Source organism: Triplophysa rosa, linkage group LG24 (genome assembly GCF_024868665.1).
Source record: "Triplophysa rosa linkage group LG24, Trosa_1v2, whole genome shotgun sequence".
NCBI lineage: Eukaryota > Metazoa > Chordata > Actinopteri > Cypriniformes > Nemacheilidae > Triplophysa > Triplophysa rosa.
In genome coordinates this window covers 2554951-2579295 of record NC_079913.1, presented here as the reverse complement: position 1 = coordinate 2579295, position 24345 = coordinate 2554951, and the positions used below count along the sequence as shown (strand labels likewise).

The 24345-nt window shown below is 39.1% G+C and overlaps 3 protein-coding genes and 1 long non-coding RNA gene across 5 annotated transcripts in view; 2 read left to right on the top strand and 2 right to left on the bottom strand.

Annotated features, from left to right (window-relative positions):
* ahcyl2b (adenosylhomocysteinase like 2b) overlaps window positions 1-2016 on the bottom strand; it is a 29719-nt gene extending 27703 nt beyond the window's left edge. The window contains exon 1 of the mRNA XM_057323647.1: window positions 1615-2016. Coding sequence (XP_057179630.1) covers window positions 1615-2004 — 390 coding nt within the window. The 5' untranslated portion in view covers window positions 2005-2016. The remainder of the gene's footprint in view (window positions 1-1614) is intronic.
* Window positions 2017-2280: 264 nt separating this feature from the next.
* Window positions 2281-11797, bottom strand: tmem209 (transmembrane protein 209). 2 transcript variants are annotated; one of them, XM_057323649.1, is made up of 15 exons: window positions 11656-11797; window positions 6178-6336; window positions 5928-5986; window positions 5721-5852; window positions 5414-5634; window positions 5125-5329; window positions 4531-4706; window positions 4376-4447; window positions 4140-4236; window positions 3893-4018; window positions 3704-3801; window positions 3491-3605; window positions 3316-3413; window positions 3163-3236; window positions 2281-2992 (listed from the first exon to the last, which is right to left on the bottom strand). In XM_057323649.1, the coding sequence occupies exons 2-15, from the start codon at window positions 6312-6314 to the stop codon at window positions 2938-2940; spliced, it is 1665 nt and encodes a 554-aa protein (XP_057179632.1). In that variant the 5' UTR covers window positions 6315-6336; window positions 11656-11797; the 3' UTR covers window positions 2281-2937. The 2 variants fall into 2 exon arrangements, with proteins under 2 accessions (XP_057179632.1, XP_057179631.1); XM_057323648.1 differs by lacking the exon at window positions 11656-11797 and adding an exon at window positions 6751-6840.
* A 2151-nt stretch (window positions 11798-13948) lies between these two features.
* ccnd2b (cyclin D2, b) lies at window positions 13949-22764 on the top strand. The gene is made up of 5 exons (XM_057323650.1): window positions 13949-14520; window positions 15949-16165; window positions 18243-18401; window positions 18902-19050; window positions 20075-22764. Exons 1-5 carry the CDS (start codon window positions 14326-14328, stop codon window positions 20234-20236), a joined length of 882 nt encoding a protein of 293 aa, XP_057179633.1. The 5' UTR covers window positions 13949-14325; the 3' UTR covers window positions 20237-22764.
* Window positions 22765-22864: 100 nt separating this feature from the next.
* LOC130547594 (uncharacterized) lies at window positions 22865-24339 on the top strand. Its single transcript, XR_008961900.1, has 3 exons — window positions 22865-23951; window positions 24025-24084; window positions 24189-24339. It is a non-coding gene; the product is annotated as an uncharacterized LOC130547594 (long non-coding RNA).
* The last annotated feature ends 6 nt before the right edge of the window (window positions 24340-24345 follow it).

Genomic DNA, 24345 nt, shown 5'->3' with positions numbered 1-24345 from the left:
TATGGAAAAAAGCGCAGTCAGCATGTTCCAAAGATTCCTAGCGTGGGTCAAACTGGTTTGGATTTACATGACAATAAGTACACAGAATTTTCCTTTCTGGGTAAACTAGCCACAACGATTTATATTAATAACACATAAAAGTCCCAAGGAGGCCAATAGGTCTCATCTCAGTCTTGCTATTAATCATGATTTCACGTTTCATTCAAAACTTCATAGGTACCACAAGCATTAGTCATTAGTTTGCCAAAGTGCATTTTCACTCTACCCAAGTCTTTGTCTTGAACTTTGGACTATCTTGCCCTTGCCAGCTAAGATGAAGATATTATTTTACTATAAAGATATTAATTTAGAGTCCAGCCCGTGCGAAGAACTTCCAAAGATCAGTCAGGGCAGATAAATCAGAGGCCATGCCAAGAGACTCCCCACACATAACCTAATCTACCCTTGGCAACAAAGTATTAGGATGGGGAGGGCTATCAAAGGCGTCAGGGTCTCCGTCAGATTGAGTCTCAAGCTGAGCTGATGGCACAACCTGATTTATCCTTACTGACACATATTAAAGTGAGAGTTGGTTTCACCTGTTATTCTTAGATTAAAAAAAGTCACATAAACAATCACATAAATCTCGACATTGCTATTTAACAGAAAAAATAAAAGTACATTTTTTTTAGACAGACAAAATACATCTCTATTGTGAAGAACGGAATTTCTGTTATTTCAGACACATTACATTATCAAAGAAAACACATAGACAAAGCAACAACAATTACATTCACAACCACAGGTTGATGTGGCCTTGCCCCACTGTTGTTAACTGGCCTCAGTGCCCCGTCACAAACCAGTCTGTATTCACTCAAAAAACAACTTTATCCTTCTAAATAGTGAAAGATATATTCATATTTATATTAAAAACACGTGCAGCCAGATGATCCATTAACTGATGACATTATATAGGCATACTGCAAGATCAAGATACGTTGGACGCCTAACATTTTTATAATAAGCCAATCAAAATAAAAGAGACAGTAAATTCATAACCATGAGTACATAAACATGTATTATTGAAAGTCTACTAACAGATCCTCACAACCCACAAACAAACAACTTGAAGGTTTATATATTTTCATTTTTTATAAATAAATCGTGAATTAAATGGCACTGTTGTACACTTACGTTCATAACAACTTAATAAACTCTAATAATAACAACAACATAACTTTAACTAAGATTAGTAACAAACATCCATGTACTAACAAACCAATAATGTCGACTCAAGTAAGACGAGTTGTCGCTTAATTTATAAATAAATCACTTTAATATAAAGCGTTACTAATCAAAGCGCAAGACGTAACGCATGCAGCGCCATGACACGCGCACTGCGGATCTCATTCAATCAAACACACGGACGAGCACAAATAACAATTTCATTATATAATACACCCGGTAAACCCTTCCGTTATTTCGTCGTCTCATAGTTGGGTGATACATGGCGATAAATTTACAGCAATCCTCGTGGATGTTCGCTAGGCCAGAATAATCACCGCACAATGACACAAGGTACAAAACAAGCTCCGTTACGGATTTCAAGGATCGCTCTCTGTCAGTTGACGTTACCTTTTTCATTCGCGGGGCCTCGGCCACTGTGCCGTCGCAGTTGACGAACGCCTCACCGCCGTTCTGCTGCGGGTCCGGTCGCTTCATAGCGGACACCTGCGGCATCTTCACCGGGCTCGGTGAGGCGACCACCGGGCTAGGCTCCCCCGCCGCGGCCGCTGACGTGGAAGAGTTATTTTCGCTTTTCTTCTCCTCCACCTTGGGTGTCAGTGGGGAAATCGCGGGGGAAGGATCTTTACCGGCCACGTCTTTTAATTCGACCTCGGCCATTTTTGCTGCCACAGTCTGTACTGACATCGCTGCTATCCGCACGGGGCTTTTTCCAATACGGAGAGAAGCGACGCACGAACGGATACGCACGGCTGAGTGACGCTGCGAGCACAGCATCATGGGATATGTAGTTCACAGCTAAAATATTACATGAACGTATTCAAATTATATTACATTTGTCACGCACTGTTTGTACATTTCGTTTCTACCTTATTTCAGCTACAAGCACCGTAAAAGCCCAAGAATTTACAGTTGTTAACACTTATATAACACTATAATTTACAATGAATCATTATTCTGACAAAAAAGCCAAATCGACCAGCAGAACATCACTGCCATCTAATGGCTACGTCGTGCAACAGCGTTCTTATGAGTATGTTGTATTTTCAAGCCCAATTCAAGAACAATTTAAGCCTTTATTTATTTTAAATACAAAGACAAGAGCGGGCTTAGTCCAGGGTTTTAAGATTACTTTCAGGCACAATACAAAATGCTAACAACATAAAATAAAATGCCTCGGGAAGGGCGTTAGGAGTAACAGTGTTCAAAAAACAGTGTTTTCAGATTTCTGTCCTTCATAAGGATAGTTATGGATGTGTAACAGGTGCTTACACGTACTTGTGCGGAGCACAGACTTATGGTAAAGAAAAAAGGAAAAGTAATATTTTTTCTTTTAGTGCAAGAAACCATTGTTTTACTGTTTTCACATTAAAATGCAGTACAAGTAAATCCTGCTGTGCCCATCCAAACCCCAGATAACCCGATTAATGAATTTGCGTTCATATAAAACTACATTGTTCTAAATTCAAATCGAAATCAAAAGAACTTTGGATATTAAGCTTGTATGACAAACGAGATACAAAAACTATGGCGTACAAAATACAGAGGGAACAAGACCCGTTTTGGCACGGTTTCAAGCCATTTAAAACATTCTTGTACAGCTAAAAACATTTTCTGTGCTTCATTTGTATGTGCATTCAGGTTGCAAGGCGTACAATACAATGCAGTGAAATTCATATGGCTCTTGTTTTGCCATGTTTTAACATCACAATCTCAGTCACCAAAGATCCAAAGTATGTTCACCCCTGATAGGCCAAGATTCACTCTCCTGTAGCAAAAAATTGAGAAAAGACTCACATTAGAGTTACATTTCATAGATTACTATACATACTTATTATTATTATTATAATCTTATATAATACAAGATCCAAAGCAGAAATTACTGTTGCCCGAGACAAACACTGACTAAAATCACACGTATTGCACATTTCCACTCACCCCAGCATGCCAGACTCCTTAGTTTTAATAATGTAGAGAAACATGAGGATGGTATGAAACAAGTTATTTCTGCCCTGTGAAAACATCAAGCATTAGTCTCATTATTTAAAGCATTACATCACTTTAGTTCTGGTTGGCCAGTAAATAAAATACCTTTGGTAAGCTGTAGATGTGACCTTGATAAACGAGCTGATAATGAGGGGGGTTTGTGCTGCTTTGATGGATGCAGAAGAGGTTCTCATTGGACATATCTACAAGAAACAAACATTTTTTTCAATTCCAGAGTCATAAAGATATAAACAGTTTACGCAACAGTGTTCGAGCGAACCTGGTTTATCTGGTGTCTGTATAAAATGTTGTGATGTAAAGGTCTTCCCATCAGGATATTTAGGATGTGGAGGGAGTCTGGAGTCCAGATATGTACACAGCAAGTGCATCAGAATCTAGAACAGTGCAGAAAATGGTGATGTATAGGGTTCTTGTTCTCATCGAAACACTGATATGACGACGATTAAAGATACATGTTTTCGATGGAACTCACAGCAGAGTCTGTTGGAAGATCAGTGTCCCATTTTCGGTTTTTCAAATCTCCTCCTCCATTCCAGCGGAAAGAGCTCATGCAGCCGCTGTGGGCCAATTCTGCAGGACAAGACCATGAGAACAATATATAGAGTAAAACGCATCTGTAAATGCAATAAAGATAACAAACGAAATCCTGTATTCTGCTCACCTTTGATTCTGTCCACAAGATACTCTTGATTAGCTGTGATGTCCAAATATTGAACGATGGCATTGAGGGTGGGGATCGCAGAAGCTTTGACCACAGCAGCTTGTTTGAGACTGCTGATGCTGGCCTCTTCATGCAAAAAAACAATCAAGTTGTAGTGGAGCAACTTAAACAAACACATGTAGTTAAATATATATTTGATTGATTAATAAAGTATTTCTGATTCGGATATGGGAGAAAAAACTGTTACCCCCAATCTGAAGCTCAGGACAACCCATTCTTCTCAGCTGACTGTTGATAGAGTCGATCTCTTTCACCAGATGTACCAGAATGGTGTCGTTTATCCACTGGAATAAATATATAAAATAAAACCTAAATTCTACACGAAACATCCACTGACATCAAAATCACACTGCCAGTGTCATGGTATTTTGAGCATATAAAATACACCGTAGGATTAATGACTAAAGCGAATGAAATTCTTACGTTTCTCAGTTTAGCAGTCCAGCTGTCAATACTTTCAGTTACTGCACGGCTGGTTGTGATTCTTCCCCACACCTAGGAAAAGGACAATTTTATTGAGCTTCTAAGTCACAATCACCCTCAAAAAATGTGTGCTACTGTATTCACTGAATCCTCACTTCTTCCACAGCCTGTTTGGACCCCAGCTCTGTGTCGTCTTTATGGGCAGAAGGGGCTTGTGAACGGCAGGCGGGCTGGTACTGAAATTTTCTCAGGCTCTGTGCGTAATCCCCCACCGAACGACTGTAGTTCCAGAAGGTTGGACTGTGTCTTGGAGATGTTGACTCAGGACTTCCTAAAAAGAATCAGTCATTCTAAAGACTTAGGACTCTTCTGTTGAACTGCTACAGTTTGACTCAACGAGCACTTTTCCACCATCGCGCCGAATCGTTCTCGTTGCTTAATCGTTCCACTCCGTGCCGATCCATGCCAGCCGGTACTTAAATGGTTTCATTTTCCACCGCAGGGCTGATAACGGAAATTTTTAGAATGTAAACACAAACGCGTCACATGCTGCCTTGGTAAACACAAGAGACTGAGCTATAAAGGCTCTGCGCGCATTCATTACCACGATTCCGAGCTGAGAACAGTTTGTAATCGTGTCGAACCAGGCTCACGTGGAAACATAACTGTAACCGTTTCAGACTGTGCTTAGAACGATTCGGCACGATGGTGGAAAAGCGCTCAACGTCTTTACCTTGCAGGACTCTTACCCAGTTGACTACGATGACTTTTCTCCTCTTCTGAGCGTAGAAACTTTTCCAAAGACTTCAAATTATCAATGTAATCCTCTTTACCTCCAGGCGAACTGAAGACAGACGGAGATGTGCGGTACCGCGCACGGAGACTGGAGCCCTCCACTGGTCCGACGTTACTTGGGTAGGGAGAGGAGCTTGGAGATGGGCTGTAGTTCATCACCTGCAGATGTACAAATCCTACATGGAGACAATGGGACGTGCACAATGCTGAGCAGCATTTTAGGGTAATTTGTGAAACACAAACCTTGCCAAAAGCCATGGAAGGTGAAAAAGTTCCCCCTGCTGAGGATGGGCTGCTCAACGATGGACTGTATCCAGAAATACAGCTGGGGGGAAACTTGGGGCTGGTGCTGGAGGGTCTTGCAGGACTAAAACTAAGAACATTCTGTCCCTGCAGAGGCGAGGATTGGACCGAGACAGGAGCTTCCTTCTTCTCTTGTTTCGGCGGTGGAGAGGCCTGGATCCCTGTTAAAACAATAATAACAGAGCTGTGTTAAATGTGCATGTATGAAATATGTCTAAAACAATGTCAAATTTGCCAGCTATCTTACCTGAGACTGAGAGCCCAAGAAGTCGATGCTGCTCTGGCGAGACAGCGATCGTGGAGGGGGCCATGGTGTATTTGAAGTACTTCCAGAAGTCAAAAAGTGCATTAAGGCTGAACAGGGAGGCAAGGCCGAGCTCTGTCCAACAAAACAACAGTCAGAGGAAAAGCAACAAACTCAAAAAACAACATCTTTCACACTTAATATACTTACCGATATACCAGATCAACCAATGGTTTATGTTGTAGTATCTGCTAAGAAGCTGTCCAGACCTTAAAGACAAAGTGACTTGGTTACTTTTGGTTCAAGACACTTCTATATCACACATTTACAAAGAAAGTCCCACAGCTGGGACTGTAATTATAATCAATCATAGACAGTGGCAACAGATTTAAATGTCCAGACATTTAGTGCCACTCAACTAGTACATTTTGAAGTAAAACTAATACAGGTATGAACTCACATCTCAGTGTAGATCATTCCAGCCAGAGAAATATTCAGCACAGCCCATGCCAGAACCACCTGTCGTGCCTGTTCATCCCTCCGCATATTCATGGTCTTCTCGATAAGGGAGGGCATGCCCTCCATCGAGGGCGTCATATCTGCACAGTTCCTCTGCCAACTTATACACACAAAAATACACAAAACTTTCATAAAACAACAATCAGACAACATCAGCCATATAGAATTAATTGATAGAAACTGATGTAAATTACTCTCCAAATGTCATCAGCAAAGCGATTAAGAAAACTTCACTGCATTGCAGTGCAGTAATTTTGCGTTGTAGTAAAAAGTACACCATTTACATTTTTGTAAATGTATTTTGATTGTCATATTTTATCAGTTAATTGAAATTATAAAGCATGCATCCATCTTTAATGTTTACTTAAGTTACGCATTGAACAATCGTGCACGTGCGAAAGACTTCACTAACAAACTGCACAGCGAAACAGCGCCCACGTGAATAAATCAATTATATGTTTTCATACAAAAAACAACTAATTTGTACACATTCACAATAAACATATTATGATACCTGCTTCCTCTGTTTTAGCACTCCATTAACGCGGTAAAATCAGCAGTGTGAAGAACGACACTACAAAATATCAACAGTGAACATGGCCGCAAATAAAAAAAAACTTTCAAAATAAAAGTCTCTCACGCAGTACAAACCCGCAATAAAACCCTCACACATCAGTTTATTAAATCGTTTTAATTTAAGCATTTAAAACGATTAATAATTGATGATACTTAGTTAATGTATTGATAGTTAATATATTCATAATAAATATTAGATTTTGAAACCCTTTCCATGTAAACAGCGGGTGAGGTTTAGACAGCGTGCACCTCGTTTTATTCATTTGATTTAAAAACTATGAATGTTCACGTCTAGCATGTGAGTGGGTCTCAGATAAGTAGTAACTAATTTATTTATATAAATCGTATGTCCTTATCGATGCAAACCCTCTTCAAAGCACCAGAGGTCAGCAAAACAACCCACAAACCATTTCCAGCCCTTATAATAAGATCTAACACATCATTGATTTGTTAGTTTTTTAAGCAGCTATCCTACAAATATAAAAAATGCAAACCCTTGTGTTTATAGAAAAACAGAAAACACACTAGTTACTGTATGTTTGCCCAGAGCGCTCAATGTGTGGAGTTAACATTTTGTGTTAGTACTAAAGTGTGAAAATCAATTATGCTTTTTGTGCAGTTGTCTATGTGAAAGTCAGTTTAGAGACATAAATACAGTGTGCATTTCTATGTCCAAGTGTCAGACCGCTGAGGGGAGAAAGTACCGTCTCCATTAAAAAGGGTTTTTCAGAGTATAAATGCAAAGAACATTTGAACTTTGAGAATAGGACCCAGGGATAAAGATAGTTTCAGTCTGTACCACAGTAATCTCACAGGACATTGTCCAATACCTCCCTTTGAAATCTGATAAGGTGCCTGCACACTGTGGATCACAGCCTAGAGGATGAAAACTCATCAAAAGCTCACGAAAGGATGCACGCGACTGGTAAAACAATCTCAGGCGATGTGAATTGCTTTGTGGAACCCATTTGACTTTCTGTAATGTGACACATTTTGAGTGAATTTGGTTGTTTAATTAGAACTGTAGGATGGTATTATATCAATTGAGAATTGATTAGATTGTAAATATTGGAGAATGGACCCCAAGTTTGCTAATACAATACCAAAATAGCTGTTTGGCTTGTGGTCAACACTATCCAACACCCTGCAGATACTTCACCCAAAAATGAAAATTCTATCATCATTTACTCACCTTCGAGTTGTTCCAAAACTATATACATTTCTATATAAAACCAAACAGATCTTGCCCCCACAAGACATTTTGAAGAATGGACAGCAAACAGTTCTGGGGCACTTTTGACTTCCATTGTATTTTTTCCTACTATGGTAATCAATTGGGGGCAAAATCTGTTTGGTTATAAGCATTCTTACAAATATCTTTCTCTGTGTTCATCAGAACAAAGACATTTATACAGATTTGGAACAACTCGAAGGTGAGTAAATGATGACAGAATGTTCATTTTGTGGGAAGGATCCCTTTAAGATGTGGGGTGCTTTCAAGTATTTTTGCAGATAAACGAATTCTCTATTCTCAGAGCCAATACAATTCTCTCCTCCCCTCCCTTCACTGGATTTCATCTGTAATCTGTTAGCCCGGTTAGGAGGGTGTGTGGGATGACATCATATGCGTCTTAGCTCTTGCCTCCGTAATTGGCCAGTTTCCTCTACCGGCGCGGAACACACAAGTGGAGCCAGACACACGCTCCGAGGGATTTTCCAGAAAGACGAGGGGCCCTGTTTTAGGGACGCCGAGGGCTAAGGCTGCAATGACTGTAAATGTCACAAATGAATGAAAGGCTTCAACCCAAAATGCAATCTGATCCAGAGTGCCCCCGGGACGCTCCGTTTGATCTGCCTCACATTCCACCTCTGGTGCGCAAAACAGACATTACACAATCTTCATGTAATGAGATTGTCAAAACTATTTTCACATGTTCCTGAATGTTGTTAAGAGCTGCTCTTTAGTTTAGGTTGATTTTGTTGGGGTTGTTTGTTCAGGTTTGGCTGGCGCTTCCCAAAACAGTCCGTCTGATCTATAGCCAAACTCTTATTTAGCAATCAGGAGCTGATGTTTATAAAATGGCCTTTTTAGAAAGAACGTATACAACTTTTGACATGAGAAACTGTGGCGTTCGGGTTTTCAGAACTTTCAGCATACCTTAAAGATTTCCATTGTGGATCACTGAGGTCTAAATATGTTGCTTACTTTCTGTCGCCAATGTTACAGCGTGCTTTCTTCTACAGATCTATCTGCATCTGTGGGTTTGTTTAGCAGATGGACACTGGATGGGTCACAGTCTTTCTAGTGATGTAATGCAGTTTACCGTGGGAGCAGTCTGCACATTTCCAACCAACGTTATAACTAAGCACCTTGTTCTTCTGAGAGAAATGTGTGTGGACAGGTGCAGTCTATCTCCAGCTGCTACATTACATGACAGAGTTTACTGTGGAATTTTACCTCTAACCAGATTTTCATTTGCTTTCTGCTGGCTTTACAGTAAAAGTTTAATAGATAAAAAGATAACACCATTGTGAGCGAATATGCAAACAATGTAGATTCTAATCTAAATTAATATGCCACTCCTGTAATTCTTATCACACAAAAAAGTTGTCTGACTGACAAATCTGAATGGAGCTAAAAATGCTGACACATAACAAAAGGATGCAAACATGCATATTGTGTTGTCTCCCCAAATACCCAGGGCATGATCGTCAGCAACATTATAAAGATGCATGTTTATACATTAAACTTGTATTGACCCAATTCAGATGAGTGTGTCATTCCTCATGAGCAATGCACACAGTTTCATGACGAAATATTCTGATTCATCATCTCGATTTATATCGAATTTAAGTGAGTGCCAACCCAAGCATTGTATATATTTGTTAAGGATGTGGGTCAATGCGATGATATATTTCCTGATATGGAGCTTTGGTCCGGAACCGGAGGGAGAATTTGATCCCGGGGGGTCCTGGGAAGAGCTGCCTAAAGATCAGGGCGAGCATTTCCTTGCTCCTCTTTGCCTCTCCTGTCTGCTATTCTTCTCTCACTCCCTTCAATGTTTTGAACCCAGTTTTCACAGATTTTTATGCAATGATATTATTTACAATGGCAGAACGTCTCCATAGCGCTTCACAGAATCAGATGGTGGGAAGGGTCGAGACCTCTTCTGGCTTGACCCTGCGGAGAAGGTCGAAACTGATTTTCCAAGGGCTATCGGTTATTATTAGACTTTCTGTGAAGATAAACTCAAGCGATCTGTGATGCTGTGTGGGAATAGATTATTTGGGCTTTGTGAGTGTTACTGTACGAGCGGTCCATCTCTTTAACTCTGTCATATAATGAGTTTGTAGATCTTTACTGAGCAGCGCTGATATGATAATAATGAAAAATGATTCAGGCAGATTTTTCTGTGAAAATGTTGGATGACACATTTTTAGCTTCATGCCAAAAACCCTGCAGTATTTTTAATTGAGCATGGGAAAATCAGAGCTGCCTGTTTTGGTTTGGAGAATGCATTCTGACAGTGTGAGTCAGCCATCGTGTACAACCGTCACTAGGCATAAAGCTATTTTTTTAACATACATTTTCATATTTTAGACATTTTTACTGTATGGAGCACTCGAGACTCGCAACGTTGTCCTAGAAAAAAAACACAAAAATCTCATATATCACTAAGTCCTTCTGAAACCTCGTATCTCCATATTTCGTGACTATCATTATGATAAATCATTATTATTAGTCACCCTTTATGTTAGTCAATAGGTTTTTACAAATACTTAACCAATAAAAAGTATAAAAAAGTGCTTGTCAACTTTGACAACACAGAACTGTATGTAATCATTTAAAAAGTACAGTGTTTTTCCATTTCCTAAAAAACAGCGAATCTAAACATACGAGGTTTCTGAAGGCCAGCGACGATATATTTCTTCTAGAAATATTTGAGATTTGTGTGCTCAGATTTACCACGATATTAAAATATGCATTAAATGTCAAAGATTTCAGAATGATCTCAAACATTTTTCATCAAATTCTTCTACAAAATTATCTTCGCTCTCCACATAGACTGTAGAATTACTCCATGTCAGTATTGATCTAATTTGTGTCTATTCTACCAAAGATTTTTTTAATAATCATCCTTAACAATACATAACTGAGCATTGAATGAAGTCTACTGAGCTACATTATGAAAAAGCATTGGGATTGAATCAATGCATAATGCATAGCGTTTGTTAAAGAGTTGACAAGCCTTCTGGTGCAGTCGTCAACACAGTTTAGTGATTCTGTGCTGGAATTCAATAAAGCAATAAGCAGAATTAGAAGCTGAAGTTGTAGCTGGGTCATGACCGTCTCAACCTCTTCTGTTTCACATTGACTAGTTTAATGTCTGCGACTAATCAGACGACCGCTTTGATCTTGGCGCTGTTTAGTCAACAGCTAGTGATTTTTTTGTGTCGGTATTTTAATGTCGGTCAGTTTCCTTTGTCATGCAAACAACTGCTGTTTACTGTGAGACTAAATTCCGAAGTTGTGTATATGACAAATCAGTTTCCTCGCTGCAATCGGACCACACCCACACGGAAGTCTGTGACTAATCTGATGTTTGGTTTCCTAAGAACTCCATTCTGAAAAAAACTAGAGTTGAGTTTTGTGTGAGTGCAAAGACAGTCATTTAATTCATTTTGGTCTGGATGGAGAGTGCCATGCTATTATGACATATGACACATGTATGACACATACACAAACATTGTAAACCCACACGAGTTGGTGCTTCCTCGTGACATGTCTAAATATGTGTGTTTTTTCCTGATCTTGGAGATATCAGGATGTGATCCCACTCACCAGAAATCCAGCCTATGTAACTCTTTGCTCTTGACTGAAGCCAGGCTTCGCTTTTATACTGGACACCCAGCTTTCTCGCTCTTTCTCTTCCTCTTATCTCAAGCAGAAGAGACTGTCAGAGGGCTATATGTGCATCCACACTTCAGCACCATTCCTGAACCTCAAAAGAGAAGCAAAATATTTCGAGTTTGTCGTCATTCCAGATTTGTAGTCACGGTATTTGAAAACATGGAAGAAAATAAACAATGCTTGAAACAACAGCTTTATAGTGTAAATAAAAACTTATTATTTCACATTTCAAAAAAGTCTTGTGTTCTCTTGCATTTGTCAGATCTGCACTGAGATCTAAGCCATGCTTTTTTGATAATGTTATTGTTTATATTCTCTGTATTTCCTTGCACAGGACAGGACATGCAGATGCATGCCACGTTTTCAAATATTCTCAAAAAATTCTGGTTTATTTAAAAACGTAATATCTATAAACACAACTATGATACTACTAGAGAACGTCAGCAATTGAGAATAATTTTATGTCTGTACTAGGTTGTGTGCTGTATTTCACTGTCGTCTCGCCTGGTTCTTATTTGGATCTTACCAACTAATGATGCTATAAAACCAAGAAATGATTATAGTACGTGGAATTCATATCTGAGACAAGAGACAAGCAAGACAAGCCCCTGTCTCTCTCTCCTTGGTCTGATGGCGGTATAGGTGTGCAGAACTGGTATGCAGTGGGAATCTTTGGATCATGGATGTAATTTCATGCTTCTACACAATTCCCATGCATTACCTCTGTGCTACTTCGACGTGGGCTGACATGTTATCATAAGACACACATTCAAATCTCTCAAAGGTGTTGGTCCCGAGAAGAAGTGGGTCATGAAAACGTTTATGCTTTTACAGTCTGTTCGGTAATTTGCCATGTACTGCTGAACATACCCATTATACATGATGATGTATAATGAGATGTGGACACCGCCTTTTCAGTAGTATCACATGCTGTTTTGTTGCGTCTGTTTCACAGCACTTTCAAGAAAAGTTACTTTCTGCAATCGATTTTGGCATCCGTCTCTGTGCTACCGAATAAGCTCTTATTTGAGTTTACGCTCAAGATGGAGGATTTTTGTTTGAATGAAATTCCATGATGTGGTATTTTAGTCAGGACTTAATGCACGGCCAAAGCAGCGAATGACTCACTTATTCAGTTCCTGACAGAGGAACATTTGACTAATGTATCAACAGAACACATGTGCATCTGAGCTAGACAGATGTGTTTGAGACACATGTTGTTTAGATTTCGATTTTTCTGTGGTTCTGACACAGTAGCGTACTGCATGTTTGCGACGAATTCAGTCAATGCCGATATAATCTTCTGTAGTTTAAACCCAGTGATTATGTTTTCATGAATGAAATGTGACAGGTAACACATGAGCTCCTGTGTTATCTGTGCATCTCTATTCAGACAGGTTCTGTCCTATTTACTACACATATTTCATGCAACACAAAAGATACATTTTCACCTATTCATGAGAATAATGACCCATTGTTTAGAGTATTACTCTGCTGACTGTTTCACAAGACGTTCACCTTTTTCATCTGTCACAGACTGTTATGTCTAAATTATTCATGAAGACTTGTGTTTGTTCTTTCATCTTTTAGCGCTGAAACACATGGTCAGTTTGTTACCAGTTAATTCACACTAACCTCACTAACATCTGTTGTCTAGAGACAGACAGGTGCCATGCAGGGCACCAGAAGACAAAGTCTTTTATTATGTAAAGAAAGACATTTCGGATGAAGGACGGAGGTGGATAAACTTGAACATACAGCGTACGCTTTACAGAACAGGTTTTCCCATGAAATTTCACATGACTGTAATATCTGCCTATTTAAGCTATTTTCTTGCCGTCTTATTGGCTAGCTATTCATATTTCACTGTTACGTAACCTAGCAAACCCAACGTGTAACTTCCCTTTTTTTCCAAGTCTCTAAACTTCACTTTTGCACCGTACTGCATTCGATTTTTAACATGAATTTTGCCAAATTATTGTGAAAGTATATAATTTACAATAAAAAGGACTACAGTTGTTCTACATAGGCTACAGATAAATAAATGCATCAATAAAAGCTCACCAAGACGGTAGCAAGATAATTTGACTGGACATGTGCATCTCCACGTGAGAGGAAATAAAAAACAGCATGTCAGGCATGTTTAAGTTTATAAGGCCCTTCAGGGACATTGTGCACACTGATTCATTGTGCATCACCAACTGTTGCAGTTTGTAGGGCTTGGTGGGTTGTGGTTTTATAAAGGCTTAGCTAAAATGCAATGCATGTGCCATGACGAGGCAGTAAAGAGAGAATGTGAGCATTTTTTTGCAACGTGAATCGAGTATGAGGAGGAGGGACCGACATTGCCTTTAGGGTGGTCATGCTCATGCAGTCAGAAGGGTGAACCGCTTCATCTGTCCGGGCTTTAGATAGAAAGTCTCATGCCTGGGATTACAGCCTCCGTGATGTAAAAAGCGAAAGCGTTAACATTGCAAGTCAAGACAAAGCTGACAAATCACATTGATGCCCAGGGCAAAAATATCATCATCATTATCTTTCACTCTTCACATTCACAGCTTCATGCATCTGTCACTTTGATCGGTTCATTTTAGACGCAACATGGAGCTTTTTTGCTTGGAAAACGAGGCGTACAGGAGAGCCCAGAAAGATCCGAACATCTTCTGCGATGAAAGAGTCCTGCAAAGTCTCCTAACAGTGGAGGACAGATATGTCCCACAGAGACCCTATTTTAAAAGCGTCCAAAAGGATATTCAACCTTTCATGAGGCGAATTGTCGCGACGTGGATGCTGGAGGTTTGTTTATGAACATTTTTATCAAATCGCCTGAAAGTATTATGTAATACAAATGATGTTGTTAGCCTTATAACACGCATTCGTGTTCTTAAGTTGGCTTCTCATTTAGCTATAATGCATGTTCTGTAGCCTATGTAAGGTCATCTATGCATCAATGTGCAAAGTTGACTTAACTTGTCAGGAATAGTTTCATGATGAAGAAAGCACCAGGAAATGCAATGCAAAGCTAAACCTCCACACTGCGAAGCGCACTATCCGTGTTGATTTGAAAGAAAACGCCTTCGTATTGTTCTCAATGCCATTGCTCATTTGAAAGACGAGGGTCTGTGCTTCATTTACATGTGCAATATGAGTAGGTTTGTTTGTTTGTGTAATTTTGGCGATTTTTTCAAACACGCGCAACATTTGAGGAGCTTCTCGGTGCAAACGTGCAGCCATGTTGTGTCCTCGATTTCAAGTTATTAAAGTTCATCAAAAGTCATAATAATGGTCGGGTATAGCGAAAGCCTAGCAGGCAGGCAATGCGTATATCATATACAATCATAACATTTGCTTCCTAAATGTTAGTTGATGTTTCTTTGAATGTGACGAATGTGTGGGCGTCGCTGGGTTTCACATCCGCGCACCATGCTAGACACGAATGAAGATGGAAAGTTCATTTTTTCATGACAGTCAAGTTACTTAGAGCCTACTGTAAGAACATTAAATATAGGATACAGAAGCTAGAACGTAAACATTAGAATGCAAATGTAAATTACAGTAGGTAGATGCAGGAACACTAAAATAACAGTATTATATTGTGCAAATTATAATGTCTTTTACAGTAATAAACTGTTGTTGCAGATTACAGTAGGTATGCTGTAAAATTACAGCTATGTGCTGGCAAATATAGCTGCCAGTTGTTTACTGTAATTTAACAGGGATTTTTTTTACAGTGTACTGCTAAGAAAACAAGTTCATTTTCATGTTTGATACTAATGCACAGTAAAATCGCCAGTGTTAAAAAGGTCAAATTAACACACACAGTGTATATATATAATGCACACTCTCAAAGTGTGGATTATATAAACACTGTGAGTGTTAATTTGACCTTTTTTAACACTGCCGATTTTGCTGTGTGGTTTTACATGTATTTTCGAATCTGGAATAAGCTTGATTTCACACTTCACACTCTCGGTCTTTCACATTGCTGTTAGGTGACTTTGTGAGGTTTGTTTCTCTTGAAATTCAACACATTGGACTGAAATGGCCACATTACATGCAGAAATGCTGATTAAAGGAGAAACTCAAGTGGTCTCTTCATTTTTTCCACAGCTACTAGTATATAGTGCTATGGTGGCTTTTAAAAAAATAAACATATAGCTGTAAAGACCAAATGAATGTAAACATACATTAAAATTGTGAAAACTTCGGTCCATGCCCTTTTAGGTGTGTGAGGAGGAGAAGTGTGAAGAGGACGTCTTTCCCTTGGCTATGAACTACCTGGACAGATTTTTAGCCGCGGTTCCAACGAGAAAGTGTTACCTGCAGCTGTTAGGAGCCGTGTGTCTTTTACTGGCATCGAAATTAAAAGCTTGCCAGCCGCTGTCGACCAAGAAGCTGTGCATATACACAGACAACTCCATCACATGTCAACAACTGCTGGTAAGAAATGATAACTTTAAACTACAGAACCTTAATACTTGGGATTTGATTCAACTATTCTATGACTGTAGATATTTAAAGGCATTTAGAGATAAAGGGATACTTCACCCAAAAATGAAAATTCTGTCATCATTTACCCACCTACGAGTTGTTCCAAATCTGTATACATTTCTTTGTGCTGATGAACACAGAGAAAGATATTTGGGAGAATGCTTATAACCAAACAGATTTTGCCCCCAATTGAATACCATAGTAGGAAAAAATACAATGGAAGTCAAAAGTGACCCAGAACTGTTTGCTGTCCTACATTCTTCAAAATATCTTCTCTTGCGTTCAACAGAACAAAAAAAATGATAAAGTAATTTTTCCTACTATGGGAGTCAATGGGGGGCAAGATCTGTTTGGCTATAAGCATTCTTCCAAATATCTTTCTCTGTGTTTAGGTTTGGAACAACTCGAATGTGAGTAAATGATGACAGAATTTTCATTTTTGGGTGAAGTATCCCCTTAAATGACAACCCCTGATAGTAGTTTTTATAAAACATCACTCTTTTAAGTCATAAAATCCTGCTATAAAGTCTTGGAAGATCATTTTGTAATGATTTCTCACCATTTAGCCTCATCTTTTAGATTTAAAGCGCGTTTGAACGAGAAGGAGAAGGCACAGAAAGACAGTCTAGACTTGGACCAAACTACATATCAAATGAATGGATTTTTATTCACAGGCTCAGACATCTAAGATAGAGATACGAGTCTTTAAAAGTCTTGACCTTAGTTCTGATTTAGTGTCATTTTATCAGAGATTTCCCTTCAGGTGGAGCAACCGTAGCGTTCATCCACCGACACCTTTGCTTGTTTTTTCCCTAGTGTCTGTGTTCTTGCGAGTTTCTCAGAAAGCAGCTTACAGCAGGCAGAAACAAAGTGAACCGGGCACGTGCGAGGAAGGAAGTTGAGTCAGTGCAGGGAAGGCAGAATCTGGTTGGTGGAGATCAAAGACAAGGGCGGGGCTTAGCATGATAGCCTGATTCCATTATACAGCAATGATGTCACTTGGTCAACATTTAAAGATAAATATTTAAAGAGTTGCTTACGCCAGATTGATTAAAAATGTACCTTATTTGTTCTTCATGCAAGTGTAAGACTTGTTAATCTAGTGGTACAGTTTTTTAGAGTATAAGAGAGTATATGTATAATAGATAGATTAAAAAGCAGTTTTTGAAGTTGACAAGTGATCAATATTTACCTGCGTGCATTAGAATAAACTAGGATGTGTGAATGAGTGATTTTGCTACAGTGCTTCAGACCAATCCTTAGTTTTATTTACAAAATGAATGCACAATCATTATCAGGATGTGAAATATACTTGCTGGGGGGGTAACCATATACTTAGCTCACAATCTGATACAATACGATATACTGGTTCGTGATCATATCACAATATTTTGAACAAAAAGAAACTGAATTCCAAATAACAGATTTATTTCCAAAACATAAACAATTTTCAATAATATTTTTGTTGTACAATATATAGAACTTGCTACAGAACTGATAGGTTTAAAAGTCCAGTGTGTCATTTTTTGGAGGATTTATTGAAAGAAATGCAATGTCATATACATAACCATTTTACACACCCTGAGGTGTGTAAAGATAATGAAGAGTTCTGTTTTTCTTACCTTAGAATGAGCTATTTCTATCTACATGCAGCGCGGGTTCGCTTACATGGAATTCGCCATGTTGTTTCTACGGTAGCCCTAAACGGACAAACATTGTTTCATGAATACGTTATGTCCTTCGGCAAAGAAGCGAAAACGTGACGACATCTAAGTTCTGCGTCAGCCTTCGAAAGGGCGAGGGGAGGGGTGGAGTGAGCCGTTGGTTGCAATTTGCAACCTCACCACTAGATGCCGCTAAATGTACCTTTAATTAAACCTTCTCTGTGTAAAAAACACAATTAAATAAGTAAGAAAATAACAACTCCTAGGAGATAAAAATAAAATAAAAGTACCCATTTAGCATCCTTCGTAGTTTTTTTTCATCTTTTTTCCCCTCTCTCTCTTCTCTCCATTTCTCTCTGCTGGAGTGGGAATTAGTGGTGCTGAGTAAATTGAAATGGAACATGGCTGCCGTCACCCCTCTCGACTTCATCGAACACATCCTGCACAAACTGCCCATTCCTGAAGACAGACTGAAGCTCATCCGCAAACACGCGCAGACCTTCATCGCCCTCTGCGCGACAGGTGGGAGTGGATTGCACACACGAGTGACAGTACGAGGCAGGTTTGAATGATCTGTTTCCTTCCTGATTGATCGGAATGTGTTATATGTTTCTACATAAGTTCTTGACTTGTGAGAAAGGAAACACGCAACACCAATAATAAGATGATGGTCTTCCATCACAAAATAGCAATGGGTTTCCTCTCAGACCGAGGGTCTGTTCTCAGGCTTTCGAGACAGAAGGGAGTAGTTCCTGGAAGCTCAAAGCCCTCTGAGATATGAAGGGCGGAAGGCAGATTTCCATTCACAGCTGCAGGAGGATTTAAGGAAGGCAGCGATGTTAAACCGGAGTGAAACCGGAGAGCTCGTGTGAAAGTCAGGTTGAGGTTTGTGTGGAATTCAAACCAGATGTTTGAGACCTCCTTTGTGGGTCAGATTTGTAGTTTTTCACAGGTGAGTAATGTTCCAGCGAACTGTGTGATCGGGTCACAGATGTTTTGGGATGTGTTTGTGCGTTCCTCAGATCACAGCTTCACCATGTACCCTCCGTCCACGATCGCCACAGGAAGTGTGGGGGCGGCTGTATGTGGTCTTCAGCCTCAGGAGAAGGAACAGAACCTGTGGGGTTACAGTCTGATGGAGATGTTGGCTAAAATCACCAACACTGAGGTGGTAAGTGTCAGCGCTCTCGCATACCCCCAAAAAACTGATTCGGGACACTTGGAAGAACAGGATATCCACACATAACTGGTTGGTAATGGAGAGCGATGTGTCATTGTGTGTGTGTGTGTGCGTGTGTGTGTGTGTGTGTGTGTGTGTGTGTGTGTGTGTGTGTGTGTGTAAGCGTTCACGCCACGGCGGCGGTGTGTTTTCAGAACTGCATTCTTGTGGCGAGACAGAGGCTTCTCAAGCACATCTGTGGATTAAAGCTCACTACTGCACATACACATATTGCCTTCGGCTGTTTTGAAAGTCTCGCTCTTAAACTTTTTCGATTTAGACTCGGAGAGCGAACGCCCCATTAACACACCAGCTTGCACACACCCAACCACACTTGTAACGCTACACACATTCTTTGTCTTTTCTCAATGTGATGTGTTCACTTTTACATCTCATGTTCTGGAAAATACCTCCATATGTCTGTGTTAGCAACCAGTTCATCCTGGGACTGTAGTTGTTGGGATAACAAGGCTTGTTGTCGTCTCAGAAGGTTCAATGAGAGAACTGCCTGTCCAGTTTTAGTGATCTAGAGAGACAGTGGAGGGTTTAGAGGGATAATTCACTCACAAATAACAATTCTGTCATTATTTATTCACCCTCATGTCATTTAAAACCCGTATATCTATATATATTGTCCAAACAATGGAAGTCAATGAGGGCCAATGTTGTTTGGTTCCCAACATTCTTCAAGATATCTTCTTCTGTGTTCTGCAGGAGAAAGAAAGTCAAACAGGTTTGGAATGACATGATGAGTAAATGATGGAAGGAAAAAACACAAATGAACCAATTACTGCATGTTTTATTTTCACGTGCCTATTAGGGTCATTTTTACTTGAAATCTCAAATACCACAATAATAAACTGGGGTGGAAGAAAACCATTCAAAAACGACAGCAATGTCGGTCTACGGCTGTACAGAGGAATATATAGTTGTTAGTTTACTTGATGCTTGATGCCTCTCTCTTTCTCTCATGCAGGACTATCTGAAGTCATGTCAAGAGCAGATCGAGCAGCTGCTGGCCAATAGCCTCAAAGAGAGTCAACATACACAAAAACAAGAGGGCGGAGCCACCAGCAAAACGCCGGACTCTCAGAACCTGTCCTGCACCCCCACAGATGTGCGTGATGTCAACTTATGATGTCAGTTCCTGTCCACCACAACTCCCCGACCTGCAGATCACATTTATTTTGTCATTAGTGCATTCAGGATTTTATGGTAGGCCACGTCAAGCTTGATGTTTTGTAAAGGAGATGCTGCAGTCACCTCAAATCTGCAGGCGGTGCTGTCGAACATACTTGAATTTCAATGAAACGGCCATGAAATATAATTAAATAACACGGTATATTATATATTAAGCATACATTTGTATAGGCTATAGCATATAATATAATCTCCTAATATGAATATTAAACCAAAAAAAATTATTATTAAACTAATAATAATTGTTGCTTTTGTATATTACATATACAATGTTTTATTTCAAGTGGCGGTTTATTTTCTATACGGGGGAATATGGGGTTCACTTAGATGCTAGTTTAAAGCTATAAAGGACAAAGACATCTGTCAATCAAGGATGTATTTTCCTATCACACTGTATGGACATTAAGACAATTCAAAGCAGCAAATGATCACAGTAAATAACATGCTCAAATACCAATGAATGTTATTATAAACATACTGCGTATTATTATTGAACAAGTTGATCCGTTTCAGTCAGTTTCATGAGCACAGAGGACAATGTCAGATGGATGAAGTATGTAGTGAAGGAAATAAAGATCGATGTGAGATGGAGTAGCGGTGCATTGAAAAGAGAGGATAGAAAGATTGTGTACGTGATAGAAAGGCTAGTATGAGAAATGTGGGATGAACAAGTTTCTGAGAGGTTCGTTTATATTGATTTAAACAGACCGTGCTGAAGAATTGTGGTGCCGTTTGCTCATGTTTTGACATTATCACATGTGCAACAGAGATATGCTGGAGGGATTTATGGCAGTTTAATATTTTGGGAGTTTTGAAAACCTTCAGTAAAAACACGACACAGACGCACTTTCAGAACTCGCCTCCCGTCGGTTTACCGCGGGTATTCGAGAGGAGGACAAATGATTTCTAAGGGTTTTCTTTTTTGTTTGTTTTCTTTATAAGTTATTTTTGTTTGGGGCTGGTTTCCCATATTAGGTGTGCTTGTGGGTTATAGTGATACATTTAGTCCAAAAACTGATCTGACTGTCAGCTTCGACAGAAGTGATGACATGAAAGATTAGTTGTTTTCTGTAGTTGTGTTGAATTCATAGATAGACATCATCAAATTTATATCACTTTATTTTATTATTACTTTATTTACCTTTGTTAGGATAAACATCATCTACTTGAATATTTTTCATATTTAAGACAATATTTTAAAAACATATGCCAATTTTCTTTCTGTCTTTATCATTTGATTCTTGCACTTTTTTTGTAAGTTGATTTTTGGAAATTGAACTCTGCTAATTCTTTAGAAACTCAAAGAAAGTTTTATTTACTGAACATTTAAATGTTTTTATGTGACACACTTGTGCCATTCAAACACAACTATGCAAATGACCTTCAGGTTTGTGCTCAAAGTTTCAATATTTCAATGTTCATTTTTAGGTTAACATGTTCATGTAATTTCACACATTGCTTTTCATTGCTTATGTGTGCTATCATAGCTTTACATTCATTTTCTTTTCTTTTATTCTTTTCTTTCTGTGTAAACGTTTTGTTTACTTGTGTTCCAGTGCTGCTAAAAGAAAATGGACAAAAAAGAGCTATTGTGTACCTTGTTGCTGCTATATCCTAAATTGTTAAATGTGTTTCATGGTGGCTGTTTTCATATTTTTTTGTTGCATTTATTTTCCTGTCAGTTGAGTCTAACAGAACTTGATGGTTACTTGCAGATAGTCTTGTCTCTAACTGTTGCCTGACTTCTTTTACTATTATATTGGTGTGTTACGAACCGTCTTTATTGTCTTCAAACACGTACTTGCCCCATCACAATACCTCACAGTACTTCAGGTGTAGAATAGAAAGATTAGTTTGATACCCTACTGGTTTGTTCTGTTGTTGCTTAGTCAAAATTCAGTCACCAAATGGCTGGTTTTATCTGATGTTTAATGTAAGTCTGGGACATTATTTGCTGTAGAAACAAAACATTATTTCTGATTATGTTGAAACAGCTCCACGTTCACAGTGTCTAAAGTTTATACTCTATATTAGATTAGATTCAACTTTATTGTCATTGCACATGTACAAGGCAACAAAATGTGACCTATACATTTAACCCAACCAGAGAGTAGTGAACACACGTACACCCGGAGCAGTGGGCAGCTATCACTGCAGCGCCCGGGGAGCAAGTAGGGGTAAGGTGCCTTGCTCAAGGGCACCTCAGTTGTTACCCGCCGGCCCTGGGAATCAAACCAGCAACCTTCTGGTCAAAAGTCCGACTCTCTAACCATTAGGCCACAACTGCCCTAAATATCCAAATATCCAAAATTATATCCAAAAGACCCAAAGAAATTTTCGTTGGCAAAATTGTGTTTCCACCGTTTAAATACAAGTAAAAAATGTCCTCATTTTGGCCTATTAAATTAAATCAATTTCGTTTTAAACAAAACTGTTTTCTCTTTTTTTATTGAAACGTGGCATTTCTGCCCAGAAGGGATTTATAAAAATATCTATCAACATTGTTTTAAAATAATACAGCATCAGAATACGTAGATTTAATTGAAAATTCAAATCAAATGCGGTATTTATGCAACACCTTATAAATAACATAAATGAATGGCGCAGGCGCCCTCTTGTGGTGACTTGCGTGTTGCGCCACTGTGTTCGGCTAACGAAAATAATCCAATAGTGCCATCTAGTGGCCATTTATGTCAATTACACTACATAGTACAAAATTACAGGTAGAATCACAAAACGTAAACGTTGGCAGAGGTTAGAGGTATGGACGCTTTAGTCAGGTACAATATTAATAATTTGCTTTTCACAATATATCAGTACTGTATTTAGTTATAACGTTGTTATTTGCTACGTTTCACTTATGGGTGTTTATTGGACAAATACATCCAATGAGACAAAGTAAAGACAAAAATGCGCTTGGAATGAAAATTCGACTCAGTTACAAACTACAAAACTGAGTAAAGAAGTATAAACTTCCCCCAACAAAAGAAATTCAGTAACGCTTACCACCTCATAGAGTAATTTCACTAAACATTGTTGATTTTGTGGATTACAGTTGCGGCATTGTAGTTTGCACAGTTCACCACAGGAGGGCGCCAGAATGACATTTACAAAGACTATAGATATTATCAAGACGCCGCAGACGTATTTCAATAAATTGGGAAAAGTGCAACGCTCAATACGGCCGCTCAGCGAAGTCCCGCCTATCACTAAAAAGGAGCCATTCTTTAATCGCTAAAGACAGACTTAATCCGAAATGGCGTACTCAATGAGTAGGTACTCAATTCCACTAGGTACTTACTTAACGGCTGTGTTCCAATTCGGGGGCTGCGTTCTTTGAAGGCTGCATTTTAAGACCGATTGCGTCACAGCAGCGCGACTGAAGGCTGGTAAGGCTGTCCCGATTCAAAGGTTGCTTCAAATGCAGCGCCAAAATGCGACCTTATTTCCGAGGGTTTTTAAGGATGGAACGAATGTATCCTTCAGGCATTCACTAAATTCCAGGGGTTTCAGTTCCGTGACGTACAATGGGCGTGTCTAAATATGTGTCGAAGTCTCCCCCTCACAAAAAGTCACCGAACATGCGCAAAAATGCTTTCTTAAATTCAAAGCAAGGACTGCAGCGATGGATAACCAACAAAACAATCGTATTGGTAAGCTATTTTGAATTATCTTACGATTTCTTAAATGAAATGTGTTGTAACGTATCCTACTTTATTTTTACAGTAGTGTGAGTATGCTGACCTGATCGTGATTTATTAAGGAAAGCAACTCACCTTCAGACAGGTACATGATCAAACAAATGTATTCCTGTTATTTTGTCACACTATTGATTTACAAGCATATGTTTTATTATGCTGTTATGGTAATTGATCTCATTTTCTCTGCAGTGTGACATTCCACTCTTTAGAAAACTGATGGTCTGGGAAATAGTACATGAGACTGCCCTGTAAGGCCTGAATCAACTGGGTCTTCAAACTGTCATCTTTGTTCTTTCTGTGTAAATAAAGTGGAGTATAGAAGCATGGATAATTAATTAGTTTTTTT

Excerpts from the sequence above, each read along its gene's own strand:
- ccnd2b (XM_057323650.1), top strand. The coding sequence starts at position 14,326 with ATGGAGCTTTTTTGCTTGGAAAACGAGGCGTACAGGAGAGCCCAGAAA. Across the intron at positions 16,166-18,242 it reads CACATGTCAACAACTGCTGG|AGTGGGAATTAGTGGTGCTG; the intron begins TAAGAAATGATA and ends TCTCTCTGCTGG. Across the intron at positions 18,402-18,901 it reads CATCGCCCTCTGCGCGACAG|ATCACAGCTTCACCATGTAC; the intron begins GTGGGAGTGGAT and ends TGCGTTCCTCAG.
- tmem209 (XM_057323649.1), bottom strand. The coding sequence starts at position 6,314 with ATGACGCCCTCGATGGAGGGCATGCCCTCCCTTATCGAGAAGACCATG. Across the intron at positions 5,987-6,177 it reads GGAATGATCTACACTGAGAT|GTCTGGACAGCTTCTTAGCA; the intron begins GTGAGTTCATAC and ends TTTGTCTTTAAG. Across the intron at positions 4,237-4,375 it reads GGACTGCTAAACTGAGAAAC|TGGATAAACGACACCATTCT; the intron begins GTAAGAATTTCA and ends TATTTATTCCAG.